The sequence below is a fragment of the Rhopalosiphum padi genome, chromosome 1 (genome assembly GCF_020882245.1).
Source record: "Rhopalosiphum padi isolate XX-2018 chromosome 1, ASM2088224v1, whole genome shotgun sequence".
NCBI classification, from domain to species: Eukaryota; Metazoa; Arthropoda; class Insecta; order Hemiptera; family Aphididae; genus Rhopalosiphum; species Rhopalosiphum padi.
The window spans coordinates 31,086,160-31,104,979 of record NC_083597.1 but is presented as its reverse complement, the minus strand read 5'-3'; the positions used below and the strand labels follow the sequence as shown (position 1 = coordinate 31,104,979).

Here is an 18,820-nt window from a genome sequence, read left to right as displayed (position 1 = left end):
CATACATTTCAATAATTCAGCTTTTTATAGTTAGTTTTAAAATACTACGTCATGCGTTAAAACCATGTATATTGTCATAAAATAGATACTGTTATAGACTATAACTAATAATTAAAACAAAATAATTAATTATATTTTTTATACAATCAGTTAAATTAATGTTTCTATCCATATTTTAATCAAACTTTAAGAGTTAACGCTTGTTAGCTATTCGTTGAACCCACGTATAGCTTAACATTCTTAACTCAAATTAATTGTTTCATTAATTTTTCTACTTTCGCATAATACGTTGATTTTAAAAATAGTTCTGTAATGTATAAATCTAATTACAAAAAATTATATCAAAGACTTTGCATAATGCTTGAATATTAATTTTTATTATTTAATATTTTATTTAACTATTATAATTTTATGGATGGATAGTTCACAAACAATACTTAAAATGTTTTAAATAAATCATAACAATAATCGAGATAACCCGTTTATTTTTGGGATATCTAAAAACTGTTTAAATTCACTATTACCCAGAATAATAATATAATTAAATCATTGACTATACGTATAAAATATTGAAAACATTCTCATTGATGGATCAACATGTTTTTTTACGTTTTCAATCACTCGTAATTTAATATAATGTGTATATTATTTTCAAACAAGACAAGATGTATAGTAAATTTTTTTTTAGGAATTTAATATTAATTATTAAACATATCAATATCACTGGATTACACAATGAGACTTTTTTTTTATTTAATATATGAATACTCAGTTTACTGTGCACCCAAACTTTTCTGTACAACGATTATACAATATACACGTACACCTTTGTTTTAATCATTTTAAAGGCCTTCTCTTTTCCATACTGCTTTATAATCCATTATCTCATGTAAAGGCAACCAAAAGTAAAATTACAGATCATGTTTCATGATGGTTTCCTACCATTATTATTTTTTAAACAAAATCTAAGAAGCACTTAAAATAATTAAAAATGAATTCAAGTGAAATTTAGTTTTTAATATTTAACTCATTTAATTTTACAAAAATATATTTTTCAATTAAATTAAATTTACAGGCAAGTACCTATATGACTATATTTAATAAAAAATCACTAAATTTTAAGAACTACATAATATTCATATTATTAAAATTTTTATTACCTAGTTAAATTCAATTTTGTGAAGTATTCAAATATTTTCTTTTGTTTTTTTGGATTTGTGTACTGTATTTTTAATACTTAAAAATATATATATATATTTACGTTTATAAATTATAAACCTGGCTAGTTGTTATTAAAATCATACAATTTAGTATAAACACAAAAACCCGATAATAGTTTTTTTTTATTATTATTATTTATCAAAATATAAAAGTATAACTATAACTACTAAATACTTGTATATCCGTGTAAAATATTATAAAGAGTAATTAATAATTATTATTTTATTTAATCTACAAAAAATTATTGTATGTTAGGTAAAAAAAAAAATATTCTCAAAGTATTCACATACATATTCTGAACACAAAATAAAAGTATTCTTTATAAGACTGATCATATTTATTCATTTTACTAAGATAATTTTTTATTTGTTTCGTGTCACTCGGACATTATATTTTATACAGTCTTTTATTGAGCTCCACTCGTATTTCAAAATGTATTAATGTTTTTCAAAATATGTTTTTTACATAATTTCCAGTCAAAATAAAACAACATTTTATTAAAAAAAAATTTTTTATATTTTTTTTCGTTTTTAATTTTTTGAATGACCATATATTTTTAATTTCATATTCTAAAGCAAAACGGTTAGGTGAGCGAAGTAATAAACCAATATTTCGCAGAGTATCCCCGTACCACTTCACTTCACTCGACTAAACATTAAATAAACTAAACTCAAAACTACTCGTCCAAATTTTGATTTGTATAAATCGAATTACCCCTAATTCTGCTTAGGAATAAACTATTATGAATGTTTATGTATGTTGTCATTTAAATAAATTAAATAATAATATACGATTATAATTTTAAAAAAATGTTTTATTTCGAATTGGAAGTTGTATTAAACAATTATTTTTTAAACATTAATACATTTTAAAATAACGTTGTTTGATAAAAGAATCATCCAATATAGCTTGTTATACATAACTAATTTATGACCAAAATAAATAAATAAAATATAATATTCACTTCCCACTTTATTTTAAATGTTTTTAATATGATAAAACTACTTGTAACTTGTATATCTCTATGTATACAGTTAAATAAATACGCGTTAAGCACGATACACCGTGATTTATTACCATACTGAATATGTTGGTGGTTATTTTTATTTAATTTTATTAATTATTCTTATTGGATCGGATACACTGTGCATCTTATATGTGTATAATATGATAATCATATAATTATAATTATTAATTACAGTATTTTATAATATTAAATTAAAAACGTCAACAATGACGCGGGTTGTTTATCAAAAAACTAAAATATTGTATGACAATATATATTGTGAACAAAAAAATTTGCAGTACGACGTTATACAAAAAATGCGGATAATAATATTATATGGCAAGTGAAAAAAGTTCTCAAAACCGTATATTATGGCGAGTGTGACGTGCGTGAATGCGTGCTGATAAAATTTAGATGAATATCGCGTAGACACAGTTTGACGAGACCTCATCTGGACGAAAAAATGAGAAAAACGTCTCATATGATGAGCCAAATCGACTACCAAACGAACGCAAGTCTACAAAGCAATTATTGCAGTCGTAGATTAGGCAAAAATAGTAAAACGTTTTTCCATAGTTATAATTACCATTTACGAGTACCTGTATTTATATGCGATTACAAAGGAAACACTGTACGCGTCAATTATTAAATGCGTGTGTATAATAAAATTGTGTTTCTTTCAGAAGACAGTGTATACTTACAATACGCATGCATTGCGTAATACGCGCAATTACGATTGATATTCCATTATATTATAAATTGTATAATAATAATATGATATATATAATATATGAGTGCAGTTGACTATTTAATATACACAGGTTGCTTTACCAAGAGTGCTCAACTACAATTTTTCTTTTAATAAAATTATTCTTTTATTCGAAATATTATTTTAGGTATTTTTTAGTAGGTACAGTGATATTACAAAATTTCGATTCGTTTAAAATTTTAAATAAAAATTTGAACGAGCAGTTTTGAGTTATCGAATTTTATATGCTAAAAATAATAGTATCGCCGAATAACTACAGTCGTATATAAAGTAGGTATAAAATGTATGTAATATAATTTAATAGTACACAATTTATACTACATAAGTATACAGTATAAAATATAATACCTACTATCTAAATAAATATAGTATTTATCATACTCGTGCAATTTTGAAAATTATGAAATGTTAATAGGTATAATAATTAATAATATTAGTTACCTACTATAATTTTCAAACCATCATAGACATAGATATATGTGATATTTTCAACCTATTATTCGTGGACTATAATATATTATTCTTTATAATAAAGAATAAGAACTTAGAAAGTACTAACTTGTTGAAATGTTGATTTCAATACATCGACATTTTCATAAAAATTATCTGCTTTACGCATTTATAGATACTAAAAAGTAAAAATGGTGATTCTCGAAATCTCGTTTAAAACAGAATTTTGTACACTATTTAATAAAAAAAAATACTCATTAAATGGTATGAAATCCAAGTATTTTGAGAATTTTTAATATACTTACAAATTCCGATTTTCCGAATTTATATTAAATAAATGCATATTATTGTGCTGAAAAAAAATTGGGGTTAAGAGCATAGTCGGTGAATTATTCAGTATAATGTGCATTATATGATATTAATGATGCAGTCGGTAATACGGAAAATGTCGGCCACGAGTCAGTATAGTCAGCGAGTGATAATAATAATAATTACGAATCCAACTGTTAAAAGGTATAAGCAAAAAATGTAGAAATGCGTATACAACTACAATATATATATAATGTATTACTATTAAAATAATATTTTCCGTATAATATTATATAGTTATATAGGTATTGCACTGTTTAAATACAGCCGGTGTTTAACAAATGTGTTTCGCACAATATAGGGTCGGCGGCGGCGGTCGTGTGTGCAGATAACCCAAAAAGCTGCCCCCCCTCTTCGCGCACACGCACGAAAGCACACACCGGTGTTTAGTCATCAGACCTGTAAAAAATAATAATAACAATAATACCTATACAAAAAAAAAAGGGAAAAAAATAATAATAATAGGCAACGTCAACAACAATACATACCGTACATGGCGACTAGCAGACACGATCCCAGCAACGCGTAAGTACGACCCCCGTGCCTATATTATAATATCGTGTTTTAGAAATCTTCTTTTTTTCTGTTGTTGTTTTTATCAAAATTTTTTTATGAATAAATTATTTTTTCGATCGCGGATATACCTTTAAGAGAACGCTATACCCGTACGTGTCGTCTCTGTAGTTTTACAAACATACAACATAGCAAATTTGCGTCGAGTAGAACTTATTTCGTGTTGTTTGCTAATATAAGAAAGAATTGACCTATTATCGAAGCCTAAAGTAAGACAAATAACAGTTGTTATAAAACGTTAAATTGTGTTCGATATTTTAATTTTAAGTTACATTTGAGCATTTCCAGTTTGTAATACACTACATAACTCATGTCTAACTTAAAAAATGTAACGCTCAATCACTGATTATGTTCTTACTTTCAACATTTATTGTAGGTCAATTCACTCTAATATCAATGCTAACAACACAGAATGGGTTTTACTGAACGCAAATTTGCTATATTGTAAGACCGAGACAACACGTGTGGGTGTAACGTGCTAGTGAACAAAACTACAACGACGATGACGATGAGATTTGTATATGTTTGATAAAATCAAAAATAATCGTCGTAAATTAGTATAGCGTTAAAATATATTGTTTTTTTCCGACGGTTAATTAGCGAAACGCTCAGGATGTCCACGCTACAGGCCCGGCACCGGGGCCACAACATACCGGACGGCGTGACCACGTTCAACGAGATCGAGTACGACCGCGAGGGCGGCGTGTTCCTCAACCGGACCAAGATCGTGTTGCTGGTCATCATCGTATTCCTGTTGACCGCGTTTTCAGCTTTTCTCGGACGATACACGGCCGAACGGCAACTGAGACAGGTAAAACGAAAACACGAATCGAAAGATCCCACTTCGACGGTTTTACTCGTTAAAATTATTTCAGTATGACATTATACGATAATAATATGGTCGTTTGACGACCATTATCTTCTGCTTATAATAACCGAATCTGACGTGCATAATAATATCATGACCAAAGATGGAGATTTCGTTGAATTTTAGAGTCGGCTTACATTTAAATAGGTAACCAAATCAATTCACAGACACAGAGCCCCATCTCCCTATCAATGTTTCAAATAAGTATCACTCTATCTTGAAAAAAGTCCATCTATCTGTCGGTGAAAAAAAATAATTGTTTATTATCCTGAATAAGACTGGTCTGACCAAATCATTTAACTTTTGGTCTCAAAAATACACCAAAACGTAATTGTTGATTTAAAAATATTAACAAACTGTTTCGACAGTATAAAATAACCATTAAGTATGGAATGTTTTAGGGGAGGCAGGTGAATTATGTGGAGTAAATAGTTCAAATTGACCTTCACTTATCTATACGTAGGTAGTAGGTAAATATAGTAAATATTTTGATTTTTTCCTCGTTTTTTAACCGTCGTGCACCCGTGTGTATAATATTTATATTATCATTTTTACCAGTGTAGTCGAGCTATAGACGATACCGATTTCAGCTGCAGGTTGACGTGACATCCGTTGAACCTAGGAAATAATTAATCATTCGATGTATTAGAAACAAACAAAAAATCATCGTACGACTGTACGAGACTTGTATTGTTATTATTCACATCTCTCGGGGGTCCCGCTCCCGCATGTACTTATATTTAATGGATAGATACGGGCTCTGCCGTGTTAGTTATACTCGTAAATATTATATCATATTTTTATTATTATTATTTTAAAATTGTGTTTGATAGGCTTTAATTAGGATACAATTTATTATATTATATGATGATGAGGAGGACGCATCATTTATATATTATTTTTAGCCTATCTTATATAGTTATATGTGTAAAACGGTAAGGCATAATAAAATATCTTCTCTCTGTAATTCGATCATGAAATAATATTATCAAAATTAAATTGTTATTACTTGCCATACTATTATAATGAAAAATATTATCTGTGTTTGGCCAGGAGCTTTTTTTTATTTTTGTTTTTAAAAAAATTATTACTATTACTACTAATCTAATTTTTAGTTATTTATACCTAACTATTACTGTCTTTATTAAAAATCTCCTGACAATGAATAATAGATAATGTTATTTTTATGATGTAATCACAATGAGTGAATTATAATTTATAAACGTTTTAACCATATTATTAAATGTTTGTGTGATAGAAAAAAATGATTATACTGTTGTGTCTCTGTAGAAAATAGGTTCCGCCATTCCCCAAACCCATCTTCCAGTCAAGTTTGAATATTTCGATAACAATTTAACGATTATTTTGTAGGTACATGGTAGGTACAGGTTTTATGGTGATACGTACACCGGTCTATAATCATACGTTTACGAATGTTATAAATTTATAATCATGCCATTATCTTTATAGTCATGAATCATATGTGTACTTTTAATCAGAAGTCAGGACACGAATACACAAAAGTTTTAAAATCACAATTATGTTGAATTATATTTACTCACTATAAAAGCTAAGCTAAGCTAAGCCTTTATAACTCTTAAATTAATATTACAATAAAAAAAAAATTGTTATAGACTATGGTTAGTTATTATTCATTAGTGAAAATTTAAATTACTAAATTAATTGATTTAAATAACCGTATTAATCAATTATTGATACATTGTCAGTAAACACATACACTGAAATGTAGTACATATTTTACAATTTGTATGCAAACCTATTTTTTGTGGTATTAAATTGGATAATTTATTTTTTTTTTCACTACCTCACTATAATACCTTTTACTAAATATTTTTTTAACATATACCTACATCTATGACCTACTTAATATATCTGATAATTTAAAAAAATTTCAATTGAAAATAAGTTAAATGAAATATGAAACAAAATACACAATACAGACAAATATGTTATAAAACTTCATTAAACCACCAATACTATTCCTTTTTTACTAAATAAATAAAAAATATAATTCATAATAACGTTAAAATAGTATTAAAATTAAATCGAATCTTATATTTAAACGCTATAAGCGATGCTACGCAAAACTTAACAATTAACTGGGGATTTTAATTGTTCCGGTTTAGTATTTTGTATTAATGAATTAATGCATAATTTGATCATCTGATTTAAATAATTATAAAATACACTTACTAATTGGTTATTCCTTTTTAATACACCTCTGTATAGATGTCTTAATCATCATTTTTTTTTTTTTTTGTTAACCGGTTAAGTTCACACTTAATTGAGTACTTAATTAATTATTTTAATCTTGTATTATAATTTATAACCATCACAATAAAACTATAAAACGGTAAAGAAAAAAAACTTAATGAATTACAAAATTATAAAAGTAAAAATCGTTCTGCGTATATAAGATTTTGTTATAACTTATAACATATTTGTGCCTAGTACCTACATAATATATAATGTATGAACTTAGATAATACAGCCTAAGTATACGTGGTCACTGGTCAGATAGATTGAACATTTTATTATTTTTAATTTATTGTTTTATACCATAAATAATTAAAGTTATTATATTTTATATAATAATTAAATACATTTCTAAATGAGTTACAATTATTATAAATAGTTTTAAAAATCGATGTATTGGTAATATCAGTATAACAATAATAATAAATAATAATAAACAAAATATTAAATAATAAATTATTTTATTTATTTCGTATATTAAATAATTAAATACCAACTTCGGACTTAATTTTTATAAAAAACAAAACTATTTATAATAACGAATTTGAGAGATCTATTAATTTGTACGTTTTGTTGAATAATGTATTTTTTATTTACGTTCAGAAACTTTTGGAAGATCATAATTGACAAATAAAAAATAAAAATAAAAACAGTTCTTGATTTTAAAACAAGACACGTAAGAATATTGTTGATAAGTTGTTAAGTCCCATGTGGCGTACATAAAACAAAACACGTACATTGATAGGGTTAATATTGTCATTATTTAGTACATATATCGTGATTCGTTCGTAAAGAAGGCTGAATCGGGCGTTGCGGACAACCAAATACCATTTTTGGCCGTCGAGCCGGAGAGTTACAAGGTTTTTTTTGGACCCAAAATTGTATGACGCCGATGGAACGGTTTCCAAACATGACGTCGACTATAGTGGAAGAGTGGAAGTGATTTTCCGTCCCAAAACCGATACGTCCGTTATTAGTTTGCACGTAGGAAATTTAAAAATCAACGATGACACGATGCTAAAGCGCAGACTAAGTATGGACACGCCGACCGAACAAGTCCTAAAAGTAAATGCATCGTGATTTACGAATAGAAAATATGTCGAGTCTTATAATAGTTATTTTATGGTTGACTGCGACAACGTTTCAGGATGATTCTAAGTACGAGCTCAACACTGAAGTAGACGAAAAACAGGAGACACTTACGGTGACCGTTGGTGAAACTCTGAAATCTGGACATTACTACAGTTTGTTCGTAAACTTCACGGGTACCATCGGTCAGAATCCTGACGGGGGATTTTTCAAGGTCGTATTCGATAAAAAGGAAGCCGTCAAAAACCAATGGTATGTGGCAACAAAGTTAGCTCCTCGCAAGGCAAGACATTTAATGCCCTGTGTGGATAATCCAAAGCACAAAGCCATTTTTGAAATGAGTGTAGTCAGAAGCAAGGACACCAAAGTTATTTTCAACACCCAAGTTAGAGCAACGGAACCATAGTAAGTGTAATCAAATATTATAAACAGTGAATTTTCATTGAAAACGAAAATCGAAAAATGTTGTTTAATAAATTTACATAAGCGTTTCTCAACCTTTTTGCCGCGGTAACCTCTCAAACGAATGTCCAATTTTTCAGCAACCCCTAAATATATATTTTATATAAATGTACATACAAATTTTATACGTGTAGGTGACAATTTAATCGACGACCTTTAAGGGGGTCGCTACCCTTAGGTTGAGAAACGCTGATATATACTTTAATTTAATTCCTACAACGTTTGTTATTCGTTAGCGTAGACTGTAAACTGTAATAAAATAATTTTAACCGTAAATTTATTATAAATCCTAAACGAAGCGCGAAAGCAATAGTTTTTACGCCATTGTGTATGTATTTTAATTATTTTTTTGTTGGTGGAAATACATTATTGAATAGTAATAATAATTCAATTGAATCTAATAAGGAATAAAAAACAAATGTACATTCCAACTCGAGATTAGATGATATTTTTCTAGGTATTGTCCTAAATAAGATCATCATATTAAATATTATGTATCAATTATTAATTTAAATAGGTTTGATATAATTGATATAAATATTACATCATAATATATATCTAGGTAAAAATTAAAATAAAAGTTAATGAACACTTAATGTTCATAATAATTAATAGACTAAAATATATTTTTAATACTTTATTCAAACAAAAAGGGTAAAAAAATATTCAATAAAAACTGTCAAAAATAACGACGCATTATTAGAAAGAAAATAGATAAAACAAATTTGGTGAATCGTGTTACAGCAATGACAATCTATTCGTAGATCATTTTGAGAAAACCGGACTTATCAGACCAGACTCTTTAGGATTGTTTATGTCAAACTTTAAGTCTAATCCTATACCAACAAACAGTTCATTAGAACTGACAGTGTGGAGCCCCGATTCAACTGATTCAATTGAAATGATCACAGACGTAGTGCCAAAAACGTTGGATTTCATGACGTCATATTTGGCAACCAATTTTCCGACCAACAAACTTGATATAGTCGTTGTCCCCAGCGAAGTCATGACTACAGCCGAAAGTCCAGGCTTAATCATGATTAAGTTTGTTTAATTAAAATCAATCATACTACGGTCATATAAAATATCTAAAATAAATCTCTGTTGTTATATATTTTTAGAGATTCAATTTTAGGTACCATAGATAAATCGTCAATCATCGAATACCAGAAATCCGTAGAGTCGATGGTTGTGCACGTCGTTCGGCAATGGCTTATGCCATTGCGAGGGCTCGATCGGGGAAGTAATGAGGACAAATGGCTGAACGAAGCTATCGTTAATTTTCTCAAAATAGAAAACATCGATCACGTAAGGCTCAAACAATTATAAATAAAACAATTACAAATACAACTAACATAATTTATTGTGTTTAATATATTGTAATCGTGTTAAGATCAAACCTGCCTGGAATTTTGGAACAAGATTTCCACTTGATACGATTCAACCAGTCATGTTTTACGATAGTTGGACAAATTCAGAGCCACTGGCTAACTATGAACACCATACAGAAATATATAAATACATACATTCTGTGAAAGGTATAAAAGTATTATGTGGCTATAGTTAAATGATTCAAAAATACCATATCTAAAAATAAATGTATTTTTAGGTACGTCAATATTGAGAATGTTGAACAATACTTTTACCGAAAGCATTTTTAAACAAACCCTAAGAGAATTTGTACACACAGAGTAAGTTTAGTTATTATAATATTATATAATAAATAATTTTAGTCTTTTAATCAAATTGTAAAATTAAAATATTATATTAATATTAAAAACTTCATTACATAATGTATATTTCATTATTTCATTATATCGAAACGTCTTATGAATTATAGCAATTAAAAAATTAATGAACACACCACAGTAATATTATAAAGTTTATAATATAAAAAATCAAAAAAAACTTTTAATATAAATACAAATCTAAATTTATTAAATATATTTAAAATTTAATTTAAAACAATTAAAAATTAAATTTTACAATATTTTTAAATTAGAAAAAAAGTACTATTCTTAAAAGTCGACGACGTATTTACGTATTTATAATTATTATAATTAGTAAAAAAATAAATAAATTTCCAATTATAATAGGTAGGTTTTTTGTAAAAAAATATAATATTTTCGTATTTTAGAATATAATACTTTTAATTCCGCATTAAGTTTTAACATTGTAAACATTATATTATTAATTTTAAATCATAAGCAGAATAATTGATTTTGGAATATGAACAGTATTTGAGCGACTAAATAAATCTTGATTGTAAGGATATTATCTATAATATTTTTTGTATTTTCTGTATTTTATTTTATTTTTTATTTTTGAATCAACTTAATCGCTTCTTCAAAATGTTTGTATCGTAGCCAATCTTTATAGTTTATATATGCAATGAAATATAATATTAAAGCACATTTAGTTGGTAACTCATTATAGTAAATATAATAGGCTATATGTATATATTTTTTTAGAATTTACAAATATAAAGATACTATAAGTTTTTGGACGTTGTTGGACGATAATGCCAGAAATAAATCCATCAAATTACCAGAAAGTTCTGCTGTCTTGCAAATTGTGAATACATGGATGAAAAATAAAAACTATCCATTGATAAAATTACAAATCGACGGTGACGATTTAGTAGTAAAACAAGTAATCAATTGAGTACAATTTTTTTTCTCTATAGTAAACCTATAATATAACATCGTATTAATATATATTAAACTATTACATTATTATTATATTTTTATTTATCTAGTTTCGATTCGATTATGACGAACCTAAACCCACTAACGATTGGGTAATACCAATTACTTTGACTTCTGGTGCTGCGTACAGCACAACAGTATGGCTAGAAAACAATCCAGAAACCAGAGTCCCAGGATATATTTCGGCATCGAATGGCACATGGATATTGGTCAACCAATACCAAACAGGTTAGGTCAGTGATAGTTAAAAAAAAAAATGAATCGTGTTACCTTATATTTTTTCTATTTTCTCTGCTACACTAAAAAATATTGAATTATATAATATTTATTTATTTATTTACGTTTTTAAAATCATGATTAAAAAAAAAACAAGGTTGTTATGGTAAATTAGTTGTATTAATCACCGGATTCTATGAGTAACCTAGGTACTATAATGCTAAAAATATATAACGTTATAGCATTATTTTTGTTTCACTGTCATGGCAACTGTAGCAATCAGAAAAAATTCAGTTAAAAAAAAAAGTTGTCTCCAACCAAAAAACACTCATATTATGTTAATAACGGTGATGATTTGTATAATTAACTAATTAAATTGGACATTTAGGGTAGGGTAAATATCAACATATATAATTCAATGAAATATGCATCTCAAAACCCTTATGTTTCAACAGTAGGTATACCTACATGCCTAAATAAAAATTGTAGATGGGTATATTTTGTTGTAAAAACTCGGTTATATAATATTCAATTTGATTTGTTTGTTAAAAAAAAAAAAAAACCTAACAGCGATTAATTAATAATTGGAGACAACTACAGCCACTGGACTATAATTAAAATACATAATTTTATACAATTAAGATGGTTTAAAATCAATAAAAAGCGACTGGGGGGGAACAATAATGCTGATACGTAAACGAACCTCCGTCACAATAACCGCAATAATTGACACATTTTTGCTATCTTCAACAATTTTATATTTTAATTAAATCATTGTTCGTATTTCAGGTTATTACAGGGTGGCATACGAGGATGCTCTCTTAGATAGAATATCTTACGAGATAAGTAATGGTAAATCGTTTGACGAGTACATCGTGGCACAGTTAATCGATGACATTTTTGAAGGAGCTTTTGCCGGTGTTATCGGATTTAGCGACGCTTTAGGATTCCTAGAAAGGGTTATTCAAAAAGCCGGTCCAAATTCCGGGTACTGGGATGCAATTTTTAATGCATTTAATAAAATAGAAGTTGTGTTGCACAACACTAAACATTACGATTCTCTTTCGGTACGTATTTAATAATATTATATTCACGCAACGATGAAAATATGTCTACACGTCATAATTATTCGGTCGTTTATAGGCTATTTGCTGTAAATGACAATTTTGCAGTATGCGAAACAAGCCATACTAGAGAATATATTATCTATAGAATATAGATGACATTCTAATGCACCGATTTGTATTTAAAATCTTTAATACAATTATTTTATAACGAGTTATTTATATCTAAACGTTTTGCGTAAATGCCATCAATTATTAGTAGGTCAACAATTATATTTGTTAATACTGGTCGTTTTAAGCTGTGACCGTATCATTCAATAAAATTATGTGTACAGTAAACGATGTAATTTGTTTCAGTACATACCTATACAATAATAAGTCAATTAATACTTATTTTAGATGCTTTAGAATCTTTTGTTTACAACGGTGTAAACGCCAATTCTACTGGTGATTTAAAAGAAAGGCAGTAAATGCTCATGACATTTTATGAAAATTAAAAAAACAAATATTTGAACCTTCAAATATTGTACAACAGAGTGTTCTTCTTATAAATTAATATGTTATTCTAGCTTTAGAACTTAATTAGTTATAACTAGAGCAAGGACAGTCTAGGACTGATGCACTTAATACATTTTTATATTTTTCTGATTAGCTTTACTGTATACTTAGTAAGTACACAACATATTTCACAACAATTGTACTCAAATACTCAAAGTTTTGAGTGCATATTTTTACATATTTTGTTAATTTCGGGTTTAAAGAACATGGTTTTGATTATAATAGCATATTTTTATAGTTTATCGAAAATCGAGCACTTCAGTGAATATTTTTTATGATTTAAGGTTAATAATTATACGAATTGTGAATTTGTCATAAAAACGGTAGAGACTAGTTGATATATTAATAGTCAGTGGGAAGATTAGTTTAGTCAGTTTAGATCTGTATTGGCTATATTATTTTGTTATTTTTATACTTATAATACATACAAATTTGAATAAAGTAAAATAATTAAAATAATTTAAATATTTAAAGACAAAATATAATGCATATCTTTAAAATGCTTATTTAATAATTTTTAAGGCATGAATATCCTTACTCTAGTTATAACAGTTTTAAACATGTCAAACCAGACTATTGAAGTCTGGAAAAGTAAAGAATGTGTCGCTTACTACAGCAAATAGTCTAACCAAATCTAACCAGGATGATCGAGGAATTGTTGGAGATATAATTTCCAATAACGGAATGGCTGATATTTTTTTTAAAAGACATTTGTTTCTTTAATCATATATTAATCATTGATATTAAAATGTTTCTGTATATCGTACACAATTATCAATAAGCGAAAAATATTAAAATAAATTGCATCTTAATCAGTAAAACCATGTGGTTTAAATCATTTTAGAAAAATAAAAGTAGGTACTTACTAACTAGTTATTAGTAAGTGGTTACATAATAAAATATTTTAAATATTTTGATATTTTATACTAAATGCATAAAATTCCTAAAAATCAATTAATTATCATTCGAATCTCAGCTAAATTCAATTATCATTCAGTACCCATTTTATTGGCAAATTTGAATTACTTTGTTTATTTATATGATTTATTCTTAGTACCCAATATACTTCAGTTTTTTTTAATCAATTAATCATATTAATGCACTAAAATGTATTTTTGACGATTCAATAGTTAGGTACTTAAGTATTTAGAAAAAACTGATTTAAGTATAAATAGTAAACATTTTTTGCTAACCAGTAAATGGAAATAAAATAAATGTATATTTTAGTCGTTTGTTATTTATTAAAAATAGAATGTTTTTGTAAACTTTTTTAATTTTCATATTAATTAAAATGCAATATTTATACTTAAAGGTTTATATGGAAATGGTGGTTGAGAAAGCATATGATATGTTCCAAGCCAGTACAATTGATTCACCTGACAAAATATTAGGCAAAATGGATACATCATATTTTGCTGGACGTGTTGAATTGAAAAAATGTGTCTGGTGGGCTAGAGAACAATTTAATAATTGGAAACAGACTACAACTGAAATAAATCCGTAACTATATTTTAATTCTAATTAACGATATTTAGTAAAAAAAAATATGTATACTAGGCTAGGTCTAGTAGTAATTTAAAAAGAATATAAATGCGACTTTTTTTAAATTTTTCATTTAAATAATGTATAACTTTTTGAAATCTAAAACTTAGCTGTCGATCAATGGGCATTGGTCTATGAGTATCAGATATATTTGTATATTGTTTTATCTAACCACTATAGACATTCAACAGTTTGTGTGTTCACAACTATACTTATACTGTTTATAGGCCAGCTAAATAATACCAATCTGTGATTCACTCTAAAATAAGTGAATAATGGATTATATTTTTATATTATTTTTAAACTATAATACGCCAATAAATTACATATATAATATAAATAAAATTATGATAATTTTTCGATCCTTTTTTTACGATGATACAGGAATACAACGAATAATTTTTATATTAATAACAAAACTGAGAATAAAATAATTGCTTTTATTTTACTTTTTTAAATAATTATAATGCGGTATCAACCATTATTTATTTTTATTAAAATATTATTAAATAACGCGGTTGGTATATTTAGTATTTACTATTCTAGTCTTAGAGCTTTATTTTTATAATTTTCATCCAAGCAACATTACACGTTGCAAGAAACTACAAATATTTGACAAACACTATTATTAATATTTTTTGAGTTCAGTCTTATTATATATTAAGTTAAATGAGAAAGGAGTCTCGTTTTTAATTTTATAAAAGTGCCTTGGGAGTTGAACATTATTACGACTTGAAATGCAAAAAATTGATATCATAAATTACATTTTTTCAAAATAAACTATAATATCACACTAATACAGATGAGTAAATAAATTAAATGAAAAGTCTACACTTCATAAGCGTATAAACAAAAAAAGTCTAATAGAGATAAACTTAAATTGAGAGTAGAATAAAAATATATTACTTTTTTTTAAACGTTTGAGATAAAATTATTTAAGACAAAAAATATAAATAAAACAAATTTAGTTCATAATATTAACACCGAATGAGAGGTTCATAAAAATTCCAATTTTATAATATTATACATTTATCATCGACTAATATTGTATTTTTAATTTCTCAGTAGCATAATTATTAATTAATACAATTCTACTGTAGTCTACATTATTATTGCCCATGTATTTTTTTATCACAGTCAAATAGTTTTAAATTTTTAATATATTCGATTTTTATACAATATAATATAATTAATATAAGAAATTCTGTAATTATTTGCTGTATAAACTAAAATTACATAAAAATATGATAGGCACCCAATAAATTTAAATCGATTTTATTAAATAGGTAATATTAATAATGAATTAATAACCAATAAAATTCGTGTTAACTACCAAAAATATTATAAACTATACAAACGTGCACAAATCATTTTAAATGTAAATTATTAATGATAAGTTCATTCGGATGTGTTGTAATTTATAACGTCTACAGCATAATATGTATACAGCATACACATACACACACACGCACGCACGCACGGAAACTCATACATGTTTACATACATGATACATATATATTCATTATATTTAAACTATGAACTTAATTTTCTTTACGAAACTTTTGTATTTACTAAATGATTCATGTGTAGGTACCGTACTAACTTGTTAATTTCCTTTACAGTATCGCGCCGAACGATCGTAAATCCGTTTACTGTACTGCCATGCAATATGCCACCAAGTACGACCATAGATTTATGTTGAGTAAATACGCAAGTTCTAAGTGGACGCTAGACAGAAAATCCATAGCCAAAAGCTTTTCGTGTTCACGAAATTCACAATTTTTACAAAAGTACATTCGGATAAAAATTAAACGACAGACAGATATTATTACATAAATTCTCTATTATGAAACGTTACAGGATATTGTCTGCGGAAGAAGTGAAATTCGACGACTTGGCCGACATTTGGCAATCGATTTTAGATAATCCAACGGCGGGTCAGTACCCATTCAATTACTTGAGAAACAACTGGGAAACGTTAAATCAAGAGTAAGTTTAATGTTGCATTTAAAAAACAAGTGATCATTTATGTAATGTATGAATTAGATATGCAGATACTAATGTTGGGTTATTGAGTACGATGTTACATGCAGGAATCCGAGCTTTAAATAGCTTAGCGGATCTCGAAATATTACAGAGTTTTAATGAAAAATATTTCGGCAACACCGTCGAAAACCGGAACCCAACATTATTGGAAGTCTTGCATTTCGAAGAAGAGATACTCAGACAGAAGATCATTTGGAAGGAAAAATATGAAAACGTGATATCAAGTTGGATAACACCGAAGGCAGCCAAGAGCGATCTTAGAGTCTACAACATTGACGGAGGACTAAAATTCAAGACCGAAGATGTCAAACACGTAAGCGACGATATAAAATCGGATGAAGAAAAACTGTCGGACGTAGGAATTGTAAAAACCGAAGAGACCAAACAAGAGAATATCACTCCTCCCAAAACGGACGCGTCCGATGCAGACCGACCCGTGATAGAGGAGACGAGCAAAAATCTTTCGGGCGAAAAACCTGAACCCGCCGCGGTGATTGCCACCGACGAAAGCGCGCCGCCTGCCGTGACTGTAGCGGCCGGAGAAAGTGCACCGGCTGCCGTCGAACAAATCAAACCCACCGCCGCCGAAGAAAACAAACCCGTCGCCGAAGAAACGAAAACGGCCGCTGATGAAATCAAACTGGCCGCCGAAGAAAATAAACCGAATGCCGAAGAAACTAATAAGCCCGTAGCTGTGACAGCGACCGAAACTAATAGTACATCCGCGACGGCCGAAGTCGAAAATCGTGCACGCTCCGTGAATTTAACTGAAGCACGCGAGTCACTTGTCGGCGGAGGACTCGAAAACGAAGCCAATAGCCCCGACCAGCAGGCGGTCGAGGAGAAAAAACCCGAACCGGTCAAGAAAAGTAGATCTAAAAAGAATAAAATTCCCACACGCGAGTGAACACGAGTACATTACAAAACTCACCAGTTAATAAACGATACAAATTTAATTATAAATGCTATAAAATAGTATATTTCGTCGCATGTAAAAATATAATCCCTGACTGACACGCGGTAAATTGTTTCCAGAAAGATTATCAACGGAAATTATGGAATAATTGATGGTACTCTCGTTATTCAATAATTTCCGCCATTCCACAATATTCACGGTCGACATTCCTTTAAAATAAATACAATCGTTTTGAATTATATCACGGGCAATATATATATATATAACCATTAATCGTACTAATAAAATTTGTCGTATTAAAATTTATTATTTTTTATAATGCTTACGTCTTTATCGCTGTGTATATTAATAATAATATAAATATAAATTTAATAATAAAACAAACGTTATTATATAAAATGAGAAAATACATTAAGTTGTCTCTTCTTTTTTCGAACTGCTGCTGCCTTGATCTTGCAACACCATTGCACTTTGATAATGCGGCTTCCACGATACTGTTGGACGTAGGAAATCTAGATGATCGTACAAATCGTCTGTAAGAAAACATGGTAAAATCAACAATATAATGTTTTTAACTTCGAGTTTTTTCACACAGAATTATTTTACACCAGTACATTTTCAGTGTGATATCAATTACTTTCCAAATATTTATACATTTCTTATAGGTACTATAAAAACAGTAAAAA

General features: G+C 27.9%; 2 protein-coding genes across 3 annotated transcripts in view; one reads left to right on the top strand and one right to left on the bottom strand.

The window, feature by feature from the left end:
• Positions 1-4,222: 4,222 nt before the first annotated feature.
• LOC132918459 (aminopeptidase N-like) lies at positions 4,223-18,543 on the top strand. The gene is given in 16 exon segments (XM_060979692.1): positions 4,223-4,340; positions 4,989-5,199; positions 8,301-8,396; positions 8,398-8,598; positions 8,681-9,027; positions 9,829-10,128; positions 10,206-10,392; positions 10,478-10,622; positions 10,694-10,775; positions 11,556-11,736; positions 11,843-12,020; positions 12,798-13,075; positions 14,943-15,130; positions 16,795-16,962; positions 17,033-17,161; positions 17,219-18,543. Coding segments are annotated over 16 exon segments (3,630 nt in total). The 5' UTR covers positions 4,223-4,308; the 3' UTR covers positions 18,126-18,543.
• The window catches only part of LOC132918464 (protein draper-like), a 14,413-nt gene continuing 14,003 nt past the window's right edge, over positions 18,411-18,820 (bottom strand). For both annotated transcript variants that reach the window (XM_060979704.1, XM_060979712.1), the window contains one exon: positions 18,411-18,667. In XM_060979704.1, the coding sequence (XP_060835687.1) occupies positions 18,546-18,667 (122 nt within the window). In that variant the 3' untranslated portion in view covers positions 18,411-18,545. The remainder of the gene's footprint in view (positions 18,668-18,820) is intronic.